Here is a 25,167-nt window from a genome sequence, read left to right on the forward strand (position 1 = left end):
TGGCTCCATTGCTCCTTTCCTAGATATCAAGTTACCCTGATTTGTGAATTAATGGCCCCACATTGAATCTGAATATATACCTGCATTATGTACAAAAGGGGGAAAAAAAATTGCAAATATATATAAGGAAACTCTTTCAAAACATTTTTTTGTATTATCATCATAATAATATTGGCAGCATTATTACTATTTTTTCCTTTCTTTTTCTTTATTATGATTTCTACTTGTTCTTTATTTGTATGTATTGGTGTGTAACTCTTTGAATGATCTCAACCAGCCTTCTATAATCTCTACATTCTTCACCATTTAAACGACCATTTAAATTTATTTATATTTTTTTTTCTTCCCCCTTTGCCATAACACCATTGTTGCCACCATTGCAATTTATTAGTATTGTTATTATTATTTAATATGTTACTATTAATTAGTAATTCATTTGTTCATTCTTTAGACACTCTTCAATATATCATTACTAATTTATCTTCAATTTATGTATCCTTTTTTTGCCGTTTTCTCTCATTCTCTCTTTTTTAATCTTTCTCTCTCTCTCTCTCGCTCTCACCTCAACATCTCTTGCTTTGTAATTATTTAGATTTGCCCCCTTTATTTATTTTTTAATTTGGAGAACATCAGTGGTGTCAACAATTGCAACAATAATGAATAATTTTTTTACTTTATATACATATTCAAGTGATAAAATGTATCTCCTGTCTATCATCACCAAAATTGAATAATCTACTTATATTTGTTGAATGACTATATTCCTGATATTATTGATTGTAATCCTTCTGCTTAATTTTTTTTCTCTTTTTCTTTTTTTCTCTGCATTAACCAAATCCACTGGAAATATTTATAAGCAATCAATGTCATAACAAATGTGTCTATATTATATTTGTATGTTACAACCGAATATTACTACTACTAATATGATTATAATACTATTATTATATTGTCACTTTTTTTTCTTTCTATCTGTCCGTTTTTATTATTGTTGTCGTTTGTTCTGATACTTTCTATTATGTCTTCGGTCATATTTTTCAATAAAAAAATAACAACAATAATATTTAGTTACAAATAATACAATTATCAAAAAAAATAAAAATAATGAAATATTTCTAAGGCAATATTTTACTGTTAACAATAATAATAATAGAAACTTATATTGAATATCCAAATATGTTTACTCAAAAATTTGCAAACTTAGTGAAACACATGACAATAGACAATCAAAAATCTGCATAGATCCGCATAAAAATAAATAAAACATGATTTGAACTGGTGCAAATAGTAGAATTTTTCCATCGTCGCTTAGTGGTTGCAGAACTGGATCTGATAACTAAAAGACGTCTGCCAGAATATGTTTTCATATTTTTACAATATATAACCAGAACTCTTGCATGACACATTTATTAGATAAAACAAGTTGAAGTGTAAGAGATAACGCTAGCTGTTTTTTATCCCTGCATTTGTGACATATAGAGGTAAACCAGCATGTAGCATACAATTCAAACAAAATCAGACAATTTTAAAAATTAATGATTCATTTTTAACCAATATGGGTTTTGGCTGATGCTGATATCAAGAGAGCAGGGCAGATAATGCCGGATATATGAATTATAATACAAATTCAAGACAGCATATACAGTAGTATTGCTGACTTTAAATAAAAGTTTTTTTACACAATATTTACTATTTTAAATGTTTGAAAAGCAGATATTTTCAAGCATGTCTTCCTGTGCATCTGTTGTCTAATTTTGAAACACTTCTGATAAGCCAATCAGACACAGTTATTAGCCAGTAATGATAAACATGTCAAACATTTTGCAGTATAGTGTGACTGATGTTTAAAGCGCTTGTAACAGATGCACAGGAAGTCATGCGTAACACTAGAGAGAAAAACACATGCACTGAACATACAACGTTACATACAAGAAATGACAATTCAGCCACAGTGTTTATTTATGGTGTTTTTCATGAAGCAAGTGCACAACAGTCCATTCTGGCCAGAGGGGGCATGTAGCAATATGTACACATCTTTTTTTTTTTAATTCACAAGCAAGCCTATCGTCAAGTGGCTGCCATGACTTAAAAAAATACATACAAACAAAACAAGAGGGCCGAGTTTGGAGTTGAAAGGATGCGACTGGTCATCCGCTTACATGCATGGAAATCTTACTGACTTCTAACAAAAGGAGAGAGAGAGGAGAAAAAAAAAAAAAAGAGACACTAATACAGTGATGAGAAAAATAAAGTAGTTCATAAGCTGTATTTGTTCCTGATGCCACTTAAAAAGAAAGGATATACATACATTAAGTTGAAGGACAACAATAATAATAATGATAATAACAATAGTATTCCTTTTCTCCTAAGGTAATTCAAACATTCGGATAGTTGGAAAATAAAGTCCCAATCTACTCTTTGTATAAAAAGAAGCTTTCAAGTCAACAAGGAACAAAGGACAGTTTCTTCACAGAAAGGTCTACAGGAAGTTGGAAGGAAGAGGGGCCAGATCTATTGTTGCACTTGGTGAGTGTGCTTTCAGCAGACGGGGAGAGGTAGAGGCACAGCAGGGCTGAGGGGGGGATATAGTGTGTGTTTGTGTCGATACTGTACGGCCCGCTTTATGTGGCGTATCTCTTCGTCCACTGTTTAGCTATTCTGTCATGTTCCGTTCTGTTGGTCAAGTACTGTGTGGCGATGCTCCCGACCAGAGGATCCGCTGCGGACACAAGAGCCATCATCAGCGCGTTAATCGACCGAATACAAAACACATTTCATCTGCCGCTTAGGGGCTAAACTACTGCGCATACTTACGGTTAATGATTTGAACACAGACCTAACTACAGCTGCACAATTTGAGGGAAATGTGTTTTTCGGTTTCTAAAAAACTCCTATAATAATAATTATTATTATTACTACTACTATAGTAATTTACTAATATAGTAAAAAACACAATATTTTACTGTAAAATAAAATTGAATATTTAAGAAACATAATAAATTATGAATATTATATAATCATAAACTGTTTTATTTAATAATATAACAAAAAATAATATTTTTATATTGTTATTATTATTAGTTTATTAATACCTCAAATATTCATTTTTTATTTTGTAATAATTAACACTTATTTAGCAGGTAGTAAGTAGTAAAATAATATAATAATTATTATTATTACATAATGACATCATTAATAGGGCTGGGTATCGTTCAAAAATGTTCGATATCGATACCGATACCTTGACTTCGATACCGGTTCCTGAACGATACGTTTTTCGATACCAATTTGATGAAATAAATTTTAACAAGATTACATTATCTAAAAAAAAAAAAAAAAAATTTGGTTTTATTTTTCAGCTTGATGTTTATACAATCTCAAAGACTCATCCCCTGAGCCACTGCACAAAGGAACAAAGTGTAACCAACACAATAAATCAGTGCAAATAGTTTTAATAAAGCTCAAATAGTCTTCAGTTTACACATCTGTTAGGCTACATTTACACTAGTTAGTGTTCGTTTTAAAACGCAGCTCAGACAGAATCATGATTTCAATTTATTTTCCACTGATTTACTGATGAGCATTAGCAGCTTCCAGCGCTGTCTGCCTGTGTTCTCTCTTCCATGATCGCTGCTCTGACTCAGAGTCAGAGGTAATAACATATTTAATTTCAGCAACATTACATGGCCAAAACACACATTAGACGGCAATCGGAAGTTATTGCAAACACTCAGTGGTGGTTTAAAGTGAGTTTTGAGTAAGTATCGAACTCGATACCCAGCCCTAATCATTAATACATTATTATTATTATTATTATATTTTTTTAATATTTATTTTTTATTTTTAATAGTAAAATTACAATATTTTGTGCTATGTAATATTTTTCATTTTGTTTAATATTGTATGTAGTAGTTGTAGTATAATACAATAATAATAATAAAACTAAGACATATTACATGAAATATTGTAATATTTTTCTGTAAAATAAATAATTGTAATATTTTATTAATATAATATTTTATAGTACAACTGTAAAATTGCAATACTAATATTTATGGCTGTCGTCATGTCTTCATTTTGAAACATTAAACCATCAAGCTTTAATTTTGGCAGAAAACTGCAGGGAGCTTGACAACAGCTGGTTTAAAAGTTCACTTTGAAAACACACTGTGCATCTATTTAATTAAATTGCAGCCTTTGCAATTTACACTAAGCCATAACATGATTCAGTTTCATTTAATTTATTCGTACAGCCTTAACCCCATGTTAAATATGAAACTTTAGCATGCAACTCCTCCCGCACCGTTTGTGCTACAGACATGAATGATGCCTCAAATCACGTGACTCGGTGTTACGTGATCAGAAGAACATACTGAGTGTTTGAGTCTTACCTGGGTTACAGTCTGTGAGGAGAGAGCAGATGGACAGCAGCACCTTAGAGATGGTGAGGGCAGGACTCCAGTTGTCCTTCAGGATGTCCAGACAGATCACACCCTGACTGTTGATGTTACAGTGGTAGATCCTCGTACGAAACGTTACCTGGGAAAGAACAAGACATTCAATGGAAGGCTGATAGGATTGAATTTGTAGCAACATTAGTGCACCATATATGTGACCCTGGAGCACAAAACCAGTCTTAAGTTGCACAGGTATATTTGTAGCAATAGCCAAAAATACATTGTATGGGTCAAAATTATAGATTTTTCTTTTATGCCAAAAATCATTAGGATATTAAGTAAATATCATGTTCCATGAAGATATTTAGTAAATTTCCTATCGTAAATATATCAAAACTTAATTTTTGATTAGTAATATGCATTGCTAAGAACTTAATTTGGACAACTTTAAAGGTGATTTTCTCAATATTTTTATTTTTTTGCACCCTCAGATTCCAGATTTTCAAATAGTTGTATCACGGCCAAATATTATCCCAGGGCTCCAGACTAATTCTTCCCACTGGTCGCTCTTTTGCGACTAACTTTCTCAGTTGGTCGCACGAGCACATGATATCCTAACAAACCATACATCAATGGAAAGCTTATTTATTCAGCTTTCAGATGGTGTATAAATCTCAATTTTGAAAAACTGACACTTAAGAAGTTTTGTGGTCCAGGGTCACATATTAGAGCATGCATGCTAACCACAAGCTAGGGTTATTATAGTTAAAACCATAAAAAAAAAAATAATAATAAAAAATGAACAAAAATTCTATAATAAACTAAAACTGAAATGAATACTGTATAGCCTACACATTAGTATAATATTTTTTTTATTTCAGCCAGTTGCCAAGAAAACATTAGATTAAAGTCAAAGTACTAAAATAACAAACAAAATAAACTATATAAACATTTAGAAAATAAAAACAAAAAAATAATAAAAATGACAAAGACAACAAAAATGACTAACTAAAATGAAAACTAACTAAATATGAATAAAAGCTATTATAGTATCTCAATGACAGTAAAATAACACTACCGCTAATAACACAAACAATATTCATTTTCTGTGGTACAGAAATTGTACACTTCACTTTTTAAACGTCAAAAGTAATGCAATTATTTTATTCTTTTTGCTTTAAATAGCAATAAACAGAAATGTATTGAAAACAGATGCATAATTCATCAAAAGATGGAGAAGAGCATTAAAATCAGCCATATATCTAGATGTGTGGTGTAGTCAAATAAACCTTCAGCCATTTAAAGAGCCAAATCAGGTGTGTGGATCATGGTGGAGGGATAAATTCACCAGATCGTGATTAGTATACGATATCCCTCACAACTTCAAATAAACTGGCCTGCGAGATGAGGAACTGTGCCATGCAAATTTTATGTGTTGCATTGTTTGAACAAATTCTTTTTTAATCAAATGAACAACAGCATGAATTCCCCACCTGAATCAATTGCTGTAGTTAATATCTGAGGTTATGCCACTGCCACATTCAAGTATCTTAAATGCAGGAAACGTGTCTCTGTATGAACTAGGAACTAAACTAAAAAGAGCCTCAGCATGTTTGGTGTGTGCGAGACATCTGTGCAAGAGCCCGAGGCTTTCAGGGCAAACCTTTAATGGACCTTGACATTCCTTGCCTTGAGATTCATGACAGTTTAATTGCCACCAGAACGACTTCCTTTATCCTGTCTACCTACAAACCCACAAGAGCCCAGAGAACAAACGCATATGGGACATAACGTGGCCGTTTCTAAATGAACATCCTGCTTTGCATGGGGTTTAGAGACAGATTGGAAGGGGTGTTAAAGGACAATGATAGAGACACACGGGCCCCGGGGAACCGCGCTGCTGAGGGGGTCTGGGATGACAGAGACTGAATAAAATGGCCCTTAAGGCACTGACAGAAAAAATGAAGTTCACCGTTAAACAGAATTGAGGTTTTAAATTCCAATTCAGTTTCTAAGTCTGAACTGAAGTAGCAATAGTGATTTTGAAGAAGGAAGCAGAAATTTAATAGAATAAAATTTAACTGCTGTAAGTAGTAATAAGTGCTGCAGTTTATAATAATTCTTGTCATTTTTCAGCATCAATTACACTTTTACCCATTAACAATCATTTTCAGTAAGAATTACTCATGTTATGATACAGAAACAATCAAATACATAAAACAAATACCAAAAACTCATCGCCAAACACCAATGGACAAAATTATTGGGACACCTCCTTCTTTAGAAAAAGGCACTTCCAAAACTTTGGCAACAAAGATGGAAACATAGTATTTAAAAATTGTATTTCCATCTCTGTTGCAACAGTTTTGGAAGTGTCTAAAATGACTGTACCCATATGTACAAGTCATTGGTGATTGGTGATGAGTTTTTGGCTCAAGGTCTGCACCAGAGGTGTTCAGCTGGGATTAGGACTTTGTTAAAATCAAATGAATGATTCAGTGACTCACTCATAAAGTTGAATCAGTGTTCTGAATGAGTCGATTCAAAAACCGAGTTAGTGACTCATTCATCTGATAGAGTCACTTGTCACCACTTACTGGCATAAATGTACCTTGCAGAAACAGTTGCAGATGCATTAGTTGCTGACAGATGTGGATTTTTTAATTGGCTGTATGATGGTGTGTATATACAGTAGTCAACATTTGAAGTGGATCAAAAAAGTTCATCAAAGTCGTCCTGAGACAAGAACGGGTATTGTTTTGGTTTTAGGACAACTTTGATGAAAGGTTTTGATTCACTTCAAATGTTGACTACTGTATATCTCAGAAAGTGTGCATTTGGCATCAGGCATCTTCAGCTCTGCTCTTTAGTTATCAATATCAATCATCCCCCAAGTTCAATGCATACTCATATGCCACGGATATTTCTTCGCTCTTACCTTGGGTGGTTTAAATGGGTAGTCAGGTGTAAATGCAATGTCAAGGAAAAAGACCCCTCCTTCATACACAGAGCCCGGTGGTCCTAAAATAGTTGACCTCCATTCATAGATGTTGTCTCCTTTGGGACCGGCGCTGTTAGTGGAACAAAGAGAAGAGATTTGAGAAGTTAAACAGGGACTGAACAAGGATTCCATTCCAGGAAGATAAATCATCATTAATTCATGAGTCAAACACCAAGAAGGAACAAGACTCTGCAGACACATCAGCACTGGCCTCATGCTAAAGGAGACGAATCACTGAAAACCAGATGGTCTCTCTCTCCACTGACCATCTTTGAAAGCTAGTAGCCTTAGATTTTGCCAACTACCTCAAGATACAATGCATTATGCGGAATCCAGTCATAAAAATGGAATTTACTGTATAATGCGGATTGTCATGGAATTTGGCACATTTTGGATGAATAAATCAAAAGTAGGTCAGTACACTTAAAACAAAATGCAATATGGACTAGTGTCTGTGAATATTAAGCTGTACAAAATACTATTTAAATATGAATCCTGCATGTTGAGCATGTCATGTTTCGTTTACTACACACATGAAGTGTGCGCAATGCTCAGTTTTTTCAGCCTCTGCTGCTTCAGTATATGAGTAGATGAACACATGAACATAATCTCTAGAACTGCTCTGAGATTCACTTCATGATCGGTTTACGGTTTCTTCAGAGTAAAACTATCGTCATATACACAAACAGAAACCTAAATGTCTTCACAGCAAACAGTCAAAATAAAACTTTTGTGAAGAAAAGAAAAGAAACTATGACAGAAATATATTACTTAATGTAATGATAGTACTACTACTACTATTAATAATAAAATTATTAATAAAAAATTATTTTAAGGTAATATTTGCCAGAAAAAAAAAATATTTACCAGAATTGATTTACCAGAAAAATTTAAATACACAACACAGTATTTCTGAAAAAAAACATAAATACACAAAAAATGTATTAAATTAAATTAGTTTTTTATAAAATCAATTATTTAGAGATGCGTTTGATTAAAGTTCAATGAATATTAAAATGGAATCCAGAAAAAGATTGAAAAAAAAAAATAAACTAAATTAAAAGAGAATTTTTTTATAGGGCCTTAATGTAATTTTTGTTAAACTTGTAATAAATTGCTGTTAAATTGTGTAAGTTTCATGATTTCAATTAATTAGACATGCTTTTTGATTATTAACATTTAATTTAACCATAAAAAAAAATGGAATGCAGAAAAATTAAAACAGAAAAAACAAAATTTGGGAAAAAATAAAACTGATTTCATAGGGCCCAAAAAATGATGAATGACCCTATTTAAAGATAATCTAGATACTTCAAACATGCCATTTTAGTGTAATAAAGATCACTAAGAAACACTTAAAAATCTAATAAACAATTTCTCGTTTTCTTAAAACACTTGACTATTCCTCTGTCTGACTGTGACATTATTAATACATAAAGCAAGTGTAAATTCACTCTCAGATCTGCCGAAACCTTGCTGACGGCTGAGCCAAAGCTGGTGAAGAAAGAAAAACAGGTCTTTAGAGCACATCTTTGAGCTCGTTTGTCAAAGGGCTGCCACATCTGCAGGATTCCCTTGTGATAAGTGTCATATTGAAGATTTACGACTCGTTCGACTGCTGTATCTGTGCCAAACAAACAGACTGGGAGCAGATCCAGCCCATAATGATAAACAAGCCTTAGATCTGGGCTCTGGTAAACAGCAGCAGACACACTTGATAAGTACTTGTGTTGTGGATGGTAGTCCGTCCCGCGGCTCTTTTTCTCATAATGCTTATTCATTTGTGTTCATAAACGGATGGCAAAAGTGAATGCATGTACACTCATGACTAGGGCTGGCAATCTTGTTCACCTGAATATCCTTACAATTCCCAATCCATATTCATGACCTGTATGATCCAGCAAAAGATCATGAACAACCCTCTACATTGTGAGTAAATCACTCGCATATGCGACTAAATCTTACTCTGGCCGACTAAATGATGTCTAATATTAGCCAATTGCTAATAAATTCTCAGATTTTACTCGCCAGTGTGTGAGTTGGAAGTTAAGTATAAGTGTAGCACAGATATATTTTCACTCACAGAACACTCTGACTGAGCGCTTCAGAGTTTCACTCTCCGTCAAGCGATCTGTGCTGTTTTTCAGTTCATCTGAATGGATGCGCAGAACGCACCTGTATTTAACGTACCGTAAACTCTAGTGTGAAGGCGCACAACTCGCCGTCGCTTTGTTTCTCACACACACGCAGAGAGAAGTTTACTCTGCTCTTCTCCCAGTTTACCGGAAACCTAATTTGACGTGTTTCAGTAGGAGAGGATGAATTTGCCTGTTGTAAATCCCATAGCTCGGATTCAGCGCGAACTAACATGGCGGCGCCCATCACCCGGTATAGATCAACTAACACGGTCGATATGTGTTTGTAAAATGGAACAGTTTTATAAATATCTGAAACTGTACTATATATATATATATATATATTTTTTTTTAATTATTTTTCTTTTTCTTTTTATCAGTCTGGCGAGTAAACAAAAAAATTTACTAGCCAATGGCGATTCAATTTCCAAGGTGTCCGTAGAGGGCTGATGAAATACTGTGGATACACCAGTCATCTTAAAAGATTAATGGTAAACTAGATTTTTACATTTTCAAGAGAAAATGTGTATGGTTGCTATGTGGCTACTGGGGTGTTCTGGGTGGTTTCCAGGGTGTTGCTAGGTTATTTCAATGAGTAATCGTGATAAATAATCGTGATTTCTGTACTGACCCAAATAAACATGATTATGATTTGTGCCATAATTGAGCAGCCCTTGTCTTACTAAGTGTCTATGATCTTCTGATCGCTCGGGTGTCTCATTCAATGTGCGTCTGTGGGATGTTTTTCACCCGTTTTAACATCCTTCAGGTGAAAATGACACATTTGATCTTTAACAGCACACCTTTCCCTTAACAATGATTTGAGGAATCATTCATTTCTGGAGATGACGCACACAATGAAGTTTAATACCTAGTTTAAGTAAACCAAACAAATCACTAACTGCAAGTATGAATAATAATAACACAGACACTTGCCTTGGCAAACACCACTAATCACACACATACCGCTCTTCTAGTGAATGCTGCTTCCCTGCATTAGTAACAATAAAGGGAGGAGATGCTTAAAATTGCAGAAATCGTTCTGCACATGATAATGTGAGAGGCGTGATACTGAAATTAATAATATTAGGAAAATTTGAATTTAACTTAAAATGTTGAATGAAATTCCTGACCGCTTCAGATTTGCTTTTGGCCCGGGGCAACAAGTAACATCAGCTGTAATCAAAGTTTCACAAGCAGAAGAAAGAAACGGAAATAATGATCTGGGAAACAAACGTCTGTAAGATGAGCGGCATTGTTCAACAGATGAACAGTTCTCCGATGTAGTTACAGCCATAAATCAGATACGTTTTCTGCGTTTATTTACGCTTTGATTTGAACGGATCACATGGATTATTTTACTGATCTCCTTGCTACGTTTCTGAACCTTGATCGTGTCACTTACATTGCTGTCTATGGGAGGGTAGAGAGCTCTCGGAATGCATCAAATTAAAGCAATAAGCCCCAAGCTCCGCTTCGCGTCATGCCTAACAACGCACCTTAGCTGTTATAAATTCACTGTAAACCACGGCTTCATGGGGCTTATTGCTTTTATAAAACGGTTATTCCACAGAATAAAACAAGAGCAAATAAAGTGTAATGATATAAATAAAAACAGTATTCTTCCACCAAACAATGTAGTTTAATTTGTGTTCCGAAGATGAACGACATGAGGGTGAGTAATTAATGAAAAAAATTTTCATTTTGGGGTGGAGTAACCCTTTAGAAACTGAAACTACCAGCAGATGTATGTCTTTATGAGTCGATTCGTTTAAACTGCTGATTCATTCAGGAATGAAGTAAACGGCTCTGTATGAATGGGTCTTTGAATCATTGGTTCACACGATTCGTTCAAAACACGGATTCATTCAGAAACTAAACACCGCTGTGTTGCTCGGAGACACACAACAGATCTGCTGTGGCTTTATAGGTAATATTTTCGTTGGCAAAATGGAAAAACACACAATATTGTGTTTAAAATAACACAATATTAACTTCTAGGCCTGTCGCGATAATTAAATAACCGTCTAATCGCGATTATTTGTTTTAAGATTATTGTGCTTTTTATACGAGACAAGGGGGAGTCATACACCAAAAGAAACAGAAGAGCACCAGTTTGCTTTTCCACATGCAGTATTATATACCGACTAATAAATTACAGAACGTTTAGCAAACACTGAGGAATCAAATAAATAAATAAAAGAGAGCCTCAATAGCGTAATGTGTGGTAAACAGCAAAGATAAGTTTTTCAAAAATGAAAACAAAAAGAAAAGTAAAACTAACAGTGACAGTTGCTTGCATGTTTTTCCCCCACAAGAATACCAGCATGTTCACCTTCTCTGCTTTAAGAAGCGGTCTTTTACTTGACTTTTGCTTGAAAACCAAACCATCCATCGTTTCCTCAATATGCGCGTCATTTTTGCTGCGCGCACCTTCGCGCTCGTGCTGACGCCGAGTATAGCCAACATGCATTATAAACTTAATCTGTTGGGGAGATAAAATGTGTAATATAACATTCACGTACTAACAAAAACATCTAAGAATGTATCTTTTATTCTCCAGTACTGAAAACAGAACCGATAAGGGAGCTTTTGTGACCCAGTAGACGCCATAATCCCACTCTGTCTCTCTCCCGTCCCGCTTTCTGTTTTTTGCCGGTTGTTTTTTTTAATTTTAATTTTTAATGGTGGGTGTTTACGCAGTTAGCTAGAGCGGTGCTGATTGGGGAGAACGGAGGTGCGCTCACTCTTGCCCAGGGCAAGTAAGACTGCAACTCAAGGCTGGCAGTCATGCATATGCTCTGGAACAGAGTAAATGCATGATAATTGCTTTGCGATTAGCAAATCGCAACGTCTCAAATCGCGATTTCGATTCGATTTCGATTAATCGCACAGCCCTAGAAAGGTGTAACATATGTGACCTTTAATACAATATAAAAGCATAACACACCATTCATGGTGTTATTAAAAAGGTCAGATGCTTAAGTATTTATTATTATTCTTTTTTTTTTTAAGTAACCAGCATCTCAGTGCTCAACATTTTTGATAGCTGCAGCTAGTAAAACAAAACAAAACAAAAAAAACAATTATATATAATAAATTTAATAAATATTTGTATATTGAATCAATGAATATTAAAAAGTAAATGTTGAAACATAATAAATGATCAAATAAATAAAATAAAAGAAATAAAAGCATAAAGTATATATTTTAAAATTATTTTAAAGATTTAAAATTATTTTAAAGATTTTTTTGCCAACAAGGAAAAAGTTGATAAATATATGTATAGTGAATGTATATAAAAATATACATATATATTTAATATATATGTTGAAATCAATCAATCAAAAAATATTTAGAGTATATTTTAGAGTATAAATAAATCTTTTTCTACAAAGTGGTAAGAAATATTAAAGAAACATACTTATACAAGTATTTATATAAATAAAGTATATAATATATCAATAAATATATAAAGTATAAATATTTAAAGTATTTATTTTAAAGTGTTATAATTGAATTGAAATATAATTGAAATACATTTTTAAAACACATTATTTTAAATGTATACTGCTGAAATACTAAGTGCTCGGGGCAACAGTAGATGAGCGCTCATTCTTGCGCAGACCATCTCAAAATCACACCTGACAAACAAGAGAACTGCCATCGCTGACAAGCGACTCGGTTACTGTGCCAACCGCATCCACTGCCAAAACGATCCTGCCGAGATCTCACATCCGCTCGAGCCAACAGACCATCGCTGCTCTTTTCCCAAACAAACGCTCATTCCCCCACACAGAGAGAGAAAAACACCAAACCACAACCTACTTATTCCTGCAGCCGCAGCTCGCATCTCCTCATGACTAACTGTTACAAGCAGTCCACTAAAAGCTCTTCAAAGTTTGATGTTCCGGCTCATGGCAAATGGTCTAGTGTTACTCACACGACTCAAGAGATTGATCTGAAGAACATGAAAACACACTCAACAAGTACAGGTGCGCTTTGGTCGAGTGAAGGGCTGGGCCATGTATTTGAGATGGTTTTATCACAATGACTTTTAATGTGCTTATTATTCACCCATTAAGGGGAGAGTTCAGCCAAAAATGCAAATCCTGTCATCATTTATGCGCCCTCATTCCAAACCTGTATGACCCTCTTCTGTCAAAAAAGAAGAAAATAAGATATTTTGCAACTCAGCAGGGTCCAAACAACAGTAAAATGATGACAATTTTGGAGTGAACTATAACTGAAGAGTCAATAGACTAAACTTGCAAAACAACTTTACAGTTGATTCATTTCTTTGAATCAGTTTTTCATGTTTCAACGATTCCAAACTCAAAACATTCATAGAAGTCTTTGTATATATAAAAATCAAGATGATTTCCTTTTAAATGACAGAAAAAGCAAACCACGAAATCGTACAATTGTGCAATTAACGTCGTTTCTAGGCCTGTGTATTGGCAAAAATCTGGCGATACGATACGCATCACGATACAGGGGCTGCGATACGATATGTTGCGATACTGTAAGCAAGGCGATATATTGGGATATTTTATATATTTTTTGGAAAGCTGTCATTTAAAACACACCACCATATGCAAACCTTTGCAAAAAATCAATAGGCCTAAATAAATACAAATTTTTTAACCAGAACACAGTGGGATCTGCATTTGCAATAATCAGTCCCTGTAACATTCAACGTTATTGAACCACTTTTTGTGCAGTATGTAAAGGGGGGAAATTAAAGTGCTTGCATGATTCTTTAGTTAAATGTAGGCTATAATATGTATAAACTATTTTATTAAAAAAAAAGAACATATATTTTTAGACCCTGCTTTAAAGGTTCACGGTTTAAGTTTACAATTGTAACATACAATGTCATAACATTTTGATCTGAACAAAAAATTACATCTGCTTAATATCAATGAAAAATAAAGTGGTTGCAGGATTCCTAAAGAAAACAAAACAACTGTAAAACAATAAAATAAATACAGATGTTAAACATTCTAAGAACCTTTCCACTTGGATTTCACAGGTTTTTCAGTTTGTATTTATAAATACATGGAAAATACATGAAATACGTGGAATTGCTGAGACCGCGACACGAGCACCGCCCCCAACACGAGAAAAAGCTGCAGCCGACCTTACGGCCCGCCGCACCCCACGCGGGACCAGGGTCCCAGGGCGGACGTTACCACAAAAGCCCAAATGACACCACACTTCAGCTTTGTACACCGACAGCGAACTATATTAATGCTAACATTAGTGGCGTGCCCTAATGCTAGTATTTCCTGTCACTGTTTTAAGTTTAGAGATGAAGACTGCTATCTAGCGGTTGGGATATAAACTCAAAACGAAACAACTGCCATGAATCTTGTAGGATTTATTTTATTTTAAATATCGATATTCCGTTTTTGAGAATCGATACAGTATCGGCAAACAAAATATCGCGATACTCACGTGTATCGATATTTTCTTACACCCCTAGTTTCATCTGAGATAGCCATTGTGCTTTTTGAAAAAGATTACAGTCAGCTACGACACAGAAACGTGATTTAATGATGTCCAAATGGAAATTAGTCTGAAGCCTCTGTACTTTTGGCTCTTAAAAACTCTAATGGGAGAATTCAAGTAAACGGTGTACATCAATTAAAGGGTTACTCCACCCCAAAATGAAAATTTTGTCATTAATTACTCACCCTCGTGTCGTTCCAAACCCGTAAGACCTCTGTTCATCTTCAAAACACAAATTAAGATTATTATTTTTTTATTAAATTATTAAATTAATTTTTGATGCATTCTGAGAACTCTGTGACCCTCCCGTAGACAGCAATGCAAGTAACACGATCAAGGTCCAGAAATGTAGCAAGATCAAAATAATCCATGTGGCATCAGGGGTTCAACCGTAATTTTACGAAGCTACAAGAATACTTTTCGTACGCAAAGAAAACAAAAATAACGACTTTATTCAACAACTCGTCTCCTCCGCGACACCCTGGTGCCATTTTGGAGAATATCCACTGAACGCAAACAGCGTATGCTATTCTGTGTCAGCTGCGTCATGCGGATACGTTGTTTTTATTCAAATCAAAGCGTAAATAAACGTAGAAAACGTATCCGTGTGGTGCGGATCGTGTTACTTACATTGCTGTCTATGGGAGTGTCAGAGAGCTCTCAGAATTCATCAAAAATATCTTAATTTGTGTTCCAAAGATGAACGAAGGTCTTACGGGTTTGGAACGACATGAGGGTGAATAATTAATGACAGAATTTTCATTTTGGGGTGGAGTAACCCTTTAAGGCTTTTAAGGGTATCTCTCTGCAGGCAAATATGTTAAAGACCTTAGTCAGGTTAGACACCATTCTGAATTTGACGTGGATGAAAACAATGCTGTGAGGGATAGACTTACAATCCTTACAATTGCACACACTGTATACATTTAGCCAAACGTTTTCATCTCATCTAAATCACAAAGCACAGTTCATGAGAGAAATGACAGTAAGAACTTTCCCTACCAGGATTGAAAGAAAACTCCATATCCTAAAGTTAAATAGTTTGTGACAACAAACAACATATTGTCGTTCTCTATTTGCTTTTCTACCCCTGCCTTACTGAGCATCTAATTACTGCAAAAAGAAAATGCAATGTGAAACAATGTGTGATTATTAATGTGTGGGCTGCAGGCAAGGTTGTGCGATCGGTCAATGTGCAAAACTAATTGGCAAACACACATTCAGCCAGAAGGTCAGAGCAGAATTAAACGGAAGCTGCAGGCACAGACATAATCAACTATAAAACGAGCAGGTTTTAACGTAACAGCTCTGACATGTTTAATCAATGACGAATGTAGTAGATGAAAACATTATTAAATACGACCCTCGTTAACGCTAGTCGATAAAGATGGACAATGCAGTTTAGTGCACACCTGAGAGTTCGTAAAATGATTTAATTTACTCACTCTCATGTCATTGCAAACCTGCAGGAAAACAAAAGGTTTTGAGGAATATAGTCACCCATATAATGAAAGTAAATGGGGACTGGGACTCAAAAACATCAGTGATTTGTTTATATTTCAAGATTTCTGGATCCATTCTACAGCTTTGTGCGAGGAACAGATCAAAGTGTACGTTTTTTTTTACTGAAAATTGTATCCACCGCTGTAGTACTCTAATCTCAGTAATATGGCACCACTGACATCAGTGAAGTTTGAGACACAAGACATAAAAACCAATAGTGTTTGGCATCCAAAAAATGCCATTTTTGTAGTTTTTCATTCTTGTTTTTATAAGCTAGTATCCTTGTTAACTTTATTGATTGATATATTGTATGTGATTTATTTTACTCTATTTTACTTTATTGATTTATTGACTTATTTTACTTTATTTATTTGATTTATATTAGTACTTGATTTTACTGTATTGATTGATTTATTTTACGGATTTATCTTTTGATTTATATGGCAAATTAACTTTGCCATATCAGGATCAATAGATGTAATTTCGCTTCATATTTTAGATCTATTTTCTAAAACACTCCTGAAATGTAGACAGAAACCGTTAGCAGCCAAATATTTGGTGCATCTCTAGTCTATTCCTTGCACAAAACTTGAAATATAGTGCACTAGTCGTATGGATTTACTTTCTTTAACAGAAGAAAGCAAAGTCATGCTGGTTTGGAGCAACATGAGGCTAAGTAAATGATTGCATTTTCTTTTTGTCAATGAACATTTGCTTTAAATTGTTTATATAATCAGCATCTCTATCCAAAGAGACATTATCTGCCTGAGTTCAGCATTTCTGCGCAGCACTCTTCTGTAATTGTGTATTCATTCAGTTAATACGGTCTATTATGCAGTGCTGCGGTGGTTATCAGAACACGAACTTAATGAAGCAATCTTCTCTTCCTCTGACCGTGAAATACCCCGCTAACAATTACGGCTGAGTCGAGTCTGTCTGTGCTTTCTCTGATGATACGGCTTCTTTTAATGACACCGTCCAATAGCTCATCTCCCGCACAAATACGCAAGCAATTAGTTCCGAAACAAGCGCTTAAGAGGGAAATATTTGCTCGATCAGGGCCCAAGTGAATATCCTATTACAACATGACACAATAGAATTTTCCATGTCAGTTCAAAGTGTTTATTCTGCCATGGCTGCCGAATTCTGTTACACAAAAGTACCATGATAGACCCTTTTTAGCGCTTCGATTGCTCATGTAATCTGATTTCCACGCAAATCTATTAAAAATGCCAGGGGGTCAATATTAAACTTGGAGAATTTAAGAGTTATGCTACATATCGAAATCAAATCCCCCCGAAGGCGGTCGAACAGTCTCATACAGATCAGTATGCTCGCCTTAGGCTGTCTATGAATAATGCATCACGGATAATTATAATAATAAACAGGCTTTGCACACTGTGCATGAGTGATACTACTTCAGCAGCATAAAACGCACAAAGCCATGGAGCAAACTGCCTCTAATTCTCCCTGAATTAAAATGCTTTTAATGTAAGAATATGCTACCATCTGCAGCTCTGATATTTATAACGGACACTTGAATCATGAAAGTAAAGCGAATTCATCATCCTTCTGCTTTGACACGTGAAAAATACCTTTTTTGAGGTGAATGCTTTAAACCTGAGAGAGACAGTAAACCTAGCACAACAACATCGCAAACTTCACTCATAAATAAATAAATATTACAATTAAATAAAATGTATGAATAAATAAATAAAAATGAAGGATAAGTAAAGAAAATGAATAAACAACAAATATTAATGATACATAAAAATACAAATTAATAAATGAATAATAATGATAGATAAATAAATAAATGAACAAACAAGTAAATATTATGAATAAATAAATTATTAAAATACAATAAAAATGAATGAATAAATAAACAAATATTTATGATGAATAAGTAAAAACAATCAATCAATCATCAGCTTTCTTTAGATTAATGATCTCTTAATGTTTCACATGCTAATTTTGTTATTAGCAAATAATTAAGATTTCATTAAGATTTTAAATAATTGACTTAATTTGCATATAAATCTAGGACAGGAGAAAGCGTTTTAACGTAAAAAAAAAAAAAAGACACACTTGAGCTTTAAGGCATGATGATGGTTGGTGTGGGGATAAACACTGCAGTGTGTTAAATAAACACCTGCACCGCGGCTCTGCAAACACATCCAGAGCACGCGGCATTTGGATAACACTTAAATAAACAGGTAGCTAATGTGATATTTTAAGTGTCGTGCACTGACGATCACAGAGCCAGATCCCTCCTTCCTGTTTGTTCGCGTGTTAAAACGTGATCCCAGCGAGCAGCGCAGCAGGATATGCCAAACATTTCCTGCCTTCAAGACTCAAGCATTGAAAACGACTCCAGATCAAACAACAGTCTTTCCACACTAGGCAAAAAAATCAGGGCCTGCCAACATCGGTGCAGCTGTCTGAAAACACTTCATAACTAATTCATAGCTGCGTCTTTCTTCAACTACAGGCACCTTTATGTTGTAGGCACTGATTTTTATTGAAACAAACACATTTCAATGTTTTTCTGTGTTATATGAGGGTCTGACTAAAATTTTATTGGAAATATTTTACGATTTTGTTACTTTTCAAATGTTTTTGACATACAGCTTTTATTATTTTACCCCTTTTATAGTCCTTCAACTAAAGTCCACAATAGCTAATAATCAAATTAACAAATATCACTTGCAAAGAGAAAAATAATGAATTATTATTAATAATAATAATAATAATAATAAATATATTATTATCATTAAATTTTATGAATAAATTAATGTATTCATAATAATAATAAAAATAATAATACATTTATTTATTTGGAATATTTTATAATAGTAATAGCAGTAATAATAATAATAATAATAATAATAACAACAACAAAAATTATTATTATTATTTAATTGCAAATATGCAAAAAGTAAAAAATATTTTACAAATATTTTTACAATGTTAACTATGAAATAGCTATAATAAATTATTATTATTCAATTCATTTATTTATTTGTAATTTTATATTAGTAGTAGTAGTAGTAGTAGTAGTAGTAATAATAATAATAATAATAACTAATATAAATAAAAAAATTTTTTTAAATACTTTAAAATGTTAACTGAAATTAGCCTTGTAAATGGATTATTATTATTATTATTATTACTACTACATAATTTATTTACTTGTAATATTTTACAATAGTAGTAATAATAAATAAATAAATACATACATACATAAATACATGCATAAATTAGTATGCAAAAATGTATTAAAAAATACTTAAATGTTAACTATGAAATAAGTTGAATGTTTTATGATAAAAATGTTTAAAATGTAATTTCTATCGCAAAATGGTTCAGGAGAAAAAAAAAAGTTAAATAACAGAATTAGATTTAATAGAATTAAATGGAGAAAATGAAACCAGTGAGGGCCAAGAGTGTCTAGTTGAAAAAACACCCATCATGCCTTGTCTGGCCATTAGGAGAAACAACATGAACATTTCCCTCTCTCTGATTTGAATTGTGTGTATCAGCTTTTATCTCGGGTTTAAGATGGAGGCCTTCGACACACATGATCAAGATCATTTCCCCCTCATGAATATGCATATCCTCCCTGCTGCAGCTAATGGTCAGGAGGTGAAAAATGACTTGCGCGGATTTTCCCTCAGGACCGTAATGCTAATCAACAGCCAGCAGTATTCCGGGGAACGAGAGGTGACTTTCCGATCAGCTGCTGATGCAAGCATCTCACAGAGAATATCACAACACACAAACTACAGCCGTCCAGATAGAGATAGATGCAAGTGTGGGTGGTATGAACCAAATCTTATGGTATGGGTTAAAAACTAATTAATAAATAATCCTTTGAAATAAATTCTTATATTAAATACAATATACCAAGTACATTTAATTAATTACATTTATTTGAGGTTTTTCTATTCAATTATTCATTTCGTACATTTAAAAATTATAAATTTAATAGAAGACCTTCAATCAGTCAATTAAATAAATAAAAGTAAATTACATTACATTAAATATAAATTGAAAAAAAAAAAAATATATATATACACATATTTAATTTTACTTAAATACATTTAATTACCATTTATAATTGTGTAATCCTTAATAAAATGTCTATTTTTTATTAAATTAACTTCTTAATTAGGGTGGAAAATTTCCGGTAAATTTCCGGAAACTTTCCAAAAATCCCTGGAAGATTCCAAAAAAAATCCTGGAAAGTTTCCAAAATTTCTGGAATGTTTCCGAAACTTACTGGAAATTTTCCACCTTTTTGCAACCCTATTCTTAATACATTCAATTTGATAGAAGACAATTAATCAATGAAATGAATAATATTACAATTTATTAATCCATTAAATAAGTAAGAAATAATTGACTTCAGTCCATTGAATTCTTAAAATAATGCACACCCGACGTGCATTATTTTCTAAGAATTCAACGGACTGAAGTCAATTATTCCACTTATACTACGGTTACCACACCTCAAGACATCGATCAGATGATATATTTCAAAGCATTTGTCTGGTTTTTCTACTTAAAAAGCTATTGAGAGTAGGATTAATTTCTTCCGCATCTCATCCAATGCCTCCGATGCTAATTCCAAAATGTCATTTTAAACAAACTGCGTCTGTGAGGGAGAGAGAGGGAGAGATAGAGTATGTGCTTTCCGTACATAATAAAACCTAATTTTGTGGCAAAAACATGGAAATGATCTGTCGTTTTTATCCTATTGTTTACTTATTTATCTTTCTCTCCTTCTCCTTTCTCTCTCTCTTTCGGTGTGTGTGCGTGCATCAATTAAACCAGCGCATTAATATAATTATAAGTTAATATATAGCCCATTTCTACTGTCACATGATACTGTACCATAATAACGCCCAGCTCTAACAAGGTGTATATAATAGGGCTGGGTATAGATTAAGTCCCGATTCGATTCGATTCCGATTCGCAAGCTCTCGATTAGATTCGATTCTCGATTTTTTTGATTACATTCAGTGAATATAGTTTTAATACAAATGCGATTGATATTTCTAAAAAATGAACAGTAAACATCAGTTTACAAATGGTGAATTAATAAAAAGAAATTAAGCCACATGCCTGTATTTTAAATCTGTAATCCTTAATAAAATGTCTATTTTTTATTAAATTAACTTCTTAATTAGGGTGGAAAATTTCCGGTAAATTTCCGGAAACTTTCCAAAAATCCCTGGAAGATTCCAAAAAAAATCCTGGAAAGTTTCCAAAATTTCTGGAATGTTTCCGAAACTTACTGGAAATTTTCCACCTTTTTGCAACCCTATTCTTAATACATTCAATTTGATAGAAGACAATTAATCAATGAAATGAATAATATTACAATTTATTAATCCATTAAATAAGTAAGAAATAATTGACTTCAGTCCATTGAATTCTTAAAATAATGCACACCCGACGTGCATTATTTTCTAAGAATTCAACGGACTGAAGTCAATTATTCCACTTATACTACGGTTACCACACCTCAAGACATCGATCAGATGATATATTTCAAAGCATTTGTCTGGTTTTTCTACTTAAAAAGCTATTGAGAGTAGGATTAATTTCTTCCGCATCTCATCCAATGCCTCCGATGCTAATTCCAAAATGTCATTTTAAACAAACTGCGTCTGTGAGGGAGAGAGAGGGAGAGATAGAGTATGTGCTTTCCGTACATAATAAAACCTAATTTTGTGGCAAAAACATGGAAATGATCTGTCGTTTTTATCCTATTGTTTACTTATTTATCTTTCTCTCCTTCTCCTTTCTCTCTCTCTTTCGGTGTGTGTGCGTGCATCAATTAAACCAGCGCATTAATATAATTATAAGTTAATATATAGCCCATTTCTACTGTCACATGATACTGTACCATAATAACGCCCAGCTCTAACAAGGTGTATATAATAGGGCTGGGTATAGATTAAGTCCCGATTCGATTCGATTCCGATTCGCAAGCTCTCGATTAGATTCGATTCTCGATTTTTTTGATTACATTCAGTGAATATAGTTTTAATACAAATGCGATTGATATTTCTAAAAAATGAACAGTAAACATCAGTTTACAAATGGTGAATTAATAAAAAGAAATTAAGCCACATGCCTGTATTTTAAATCTGTAACATCGCGCAAGGTAAATAAGGGTGACATCTAGTGGAGAAGACTAATGATAAGATTCATGTTAATCAGATCTTATTTTAAATGTGTGCTGAAATAAATCCCGGAAAAGTTAGATTCGCGGCTTTTGAGAATCAATATCAAATCGACGTCATTTAAAAAAACGATTAATCGAAAAATCGCCCTAGTGTATAACACTGAAAAGTCTGTCACTAACAGAGTTAAAGGGGTCATATGATGCGATTTAAATTTTTCCTTTTTCTTTGGAGTGTTACAAGCTCTTGGTGCATAAAGAAGATCTGTAAAGTTGCAAAGACTAAGGTCTCAAATCCAAAGAGATATTCTTTATAAAAGTTAAGAGTCAGCCACACCTACCTAAAACGGTTCGTTCTAACACGCCCCCACATATCTACGTCACTGTGTGGGAAGATTTGCATAAAGAAGGTGTAACTTTTATTCTCGCTGTAGTATTGGTGTTGCCGCCGCCATGTCCAAAAGAGGACAAAGTTTCTATAAAGTGGGGCAGTTCCAACTTTGCAACTTTTGCCACTGATGATTCAAACGCGAGTTTTGAGCAGTGTAGAGTAGGGCTTGTTGTTTGTCATTTCTCCGATCACAAATGCAGACATGGTTTTATGTTTACGCGGCGCAATACGCAACGCAAAGCATAAAAACAGTATGAGTCATTACAATCAGTAATTATGTCCCCACTGGATGCAACAAATGCCTCGTTTGTAATGGGTTTTATTGGTTTTGTCTCGTCGCGCCGAACACATGGAAACCATAGACTGTATGATGGAAACACAGTATGGTAAGGGGCGTAACATTTCTGTCACACGCTTGAGGTATTCGGCCAATCACAATGCACTGGATAGCTGGCCAATCAGAGCACACCTCGCTTTTCAGACCAATGAGCTTTGTAAAAATCGATACGTTTCAGAAAGGCGGGGCATAGAGGAGAAACAATAATGTACAGTATGTGGAAAATAATGTGTTTTTTGAACCTTAAACCACATAAACACATTGCATTACACCAAATACACAAAATAATGTTCTTTTTAGCAACATTTTTTATGACCCCTTTAATGTATGCCATGTCGCCTGATCACAGCTCACGGTGTCATTCACTCCCTGTGAAACTGCAGCTGCTTCCACAACAGCATAACACTCACAATATGCTGCCAGAAAAAATGTGTTACGGTATTTATTCCAGTCTCGAACGGCGCCTGTTGTTCTCTTTGTTGACAAAATCCTATTACCGTCGGTTCAGCTCACAGGCACAAAACCTGTGCACAAATATCCAAAGAACACTTACAGCTTTTTTTTGCAGCCAGGATCAACTCTATATCAATTTGGAGACGCTCTTATTGATACGGGAAGAGTTGAATGGAAAGCACTCTCACAAAAACGGCACCACTCAATTCTCGCTTGTATCTCACCAACAGCTTACAAAGTAAACATGATTTATTATTACGTTGGCATCTGGTGCTTCATTCGTCTGGTAGAAGGGACACATTTGTCAGGTATGAATGAAGTTAGAGGATGAAAAGAAACCACGATATAAGATATGATCCGTAAGAACATCCCTCACTGTCACAATAATTCCTAAAAGTGAAGATTTCAGCGTGTTGCTCCAAGCTATGAATGTGATAACGCCGAATATGACCGCTTTATCAGTGATCTCCAGTTACAGTCACTGATGTATTCTGAAAGCACTGATATTATCTTTAAGACATGGATATTGTTGGATAATCTAAATAGAAACAGTGGCACTTTGGAGTGAAACTCACACCGTTTGTGCTCCACTCATGAATGATGTGCTATTACAGACCACAGATGATAAAACAGGTGAAGAAATCGCTGGGAAATTAATCTACTAACAGCTGCCTATGGATAGTGTGCATTTTCTTTTATCAGTTTTTGAGTAAATATTACAACAATAAGAGTAGAAGTTGTTCAGAAAATAATTTCATTTATGACTCGTCACATAACTCAAGAAACAACTACCTGTGGATGTATAAATGTCATTATATAATAATAATAATAATAATAATAATAATAAGTTTAAAAAAGGGGGTTGGAAATACAGATGTTTTAAAAAAATAAAATATTTTTTTATTATTAAAATAATAAAAAATATATAAAAATATTTTCTATAATTAAAATAATAAACAAAAATACATAAAGATTCAAAAATAAATGAATAAAAATAATAAAATAATACTTATTATAACTAAAACATAAATATTCATTAATTATGAAATAACACCAATAATAATTATTATTAAAGAAAGTAAAAAAATAAGTAAATTAATTTATGACACCAAACAAATCATAACTGCCTGTGGATGTATAAATGTCATTATATAATTGTAGTAAACCTGTTTAGAATATGGGATCAGGAATACAGATAAATGTTTAAAAAAAAAAAAAAAAAAAAAAAAAATTTAATAAAAAT

General features: G+C 33.7%; 1 protein-coding gene across 1 annotated transcript in view; it reads right to left on the reverse strand.

The window, feature by feature from the left end:
• Positions 1-1,935: 1,935 nt before the first annotated feature.
• Positions 1,936-25,167, reverse strand: part of LOC107688202 (ubiquitin-conjugating enzyme E2 E2) — a 31,196-nt gene continuing 7,964 nt past the window's right edge. The window contains exons 4-6 of the mRNA XM_016485805.1: positions 7,336-7,468; positions 4,392-4,539; positions 1,936-2,719 (exon numbers count right to left, since the gene is read on the reverse strand). Of these exons, the coding sequence (XP_016341291.1) occupies positions 2,622-2,719; positions 4,392-4,539; positions 7,336-7,468 (379 nt within the window). The 3' untranslated portion in view covers positions 1,936-2,621. The remainder of the gene's footprint in view (positions 2,720-4,391; positions 4,540-7,335; positions 7,469-25,167) is intronic.

Source organism: Sinocyclocheilus anshuiensis, unplaced genomic scaffold, assembly GCF_001515605.1.
Source record: "Sinocyclocheilus anshuiensis isolate Anshui unplaced genomic scaffold, SAMN03320099.WGS_v1.1 scaffold1162, whole genome shotgun sequence".
Classification (NCBI taxonomy): Eukaryota; Metazoa; Chordata; class Actinopteri; order Cypriniformes; family Cyprinidae; genus Sinocyclocheilus; species Sinocyclocheilus anshuiensis.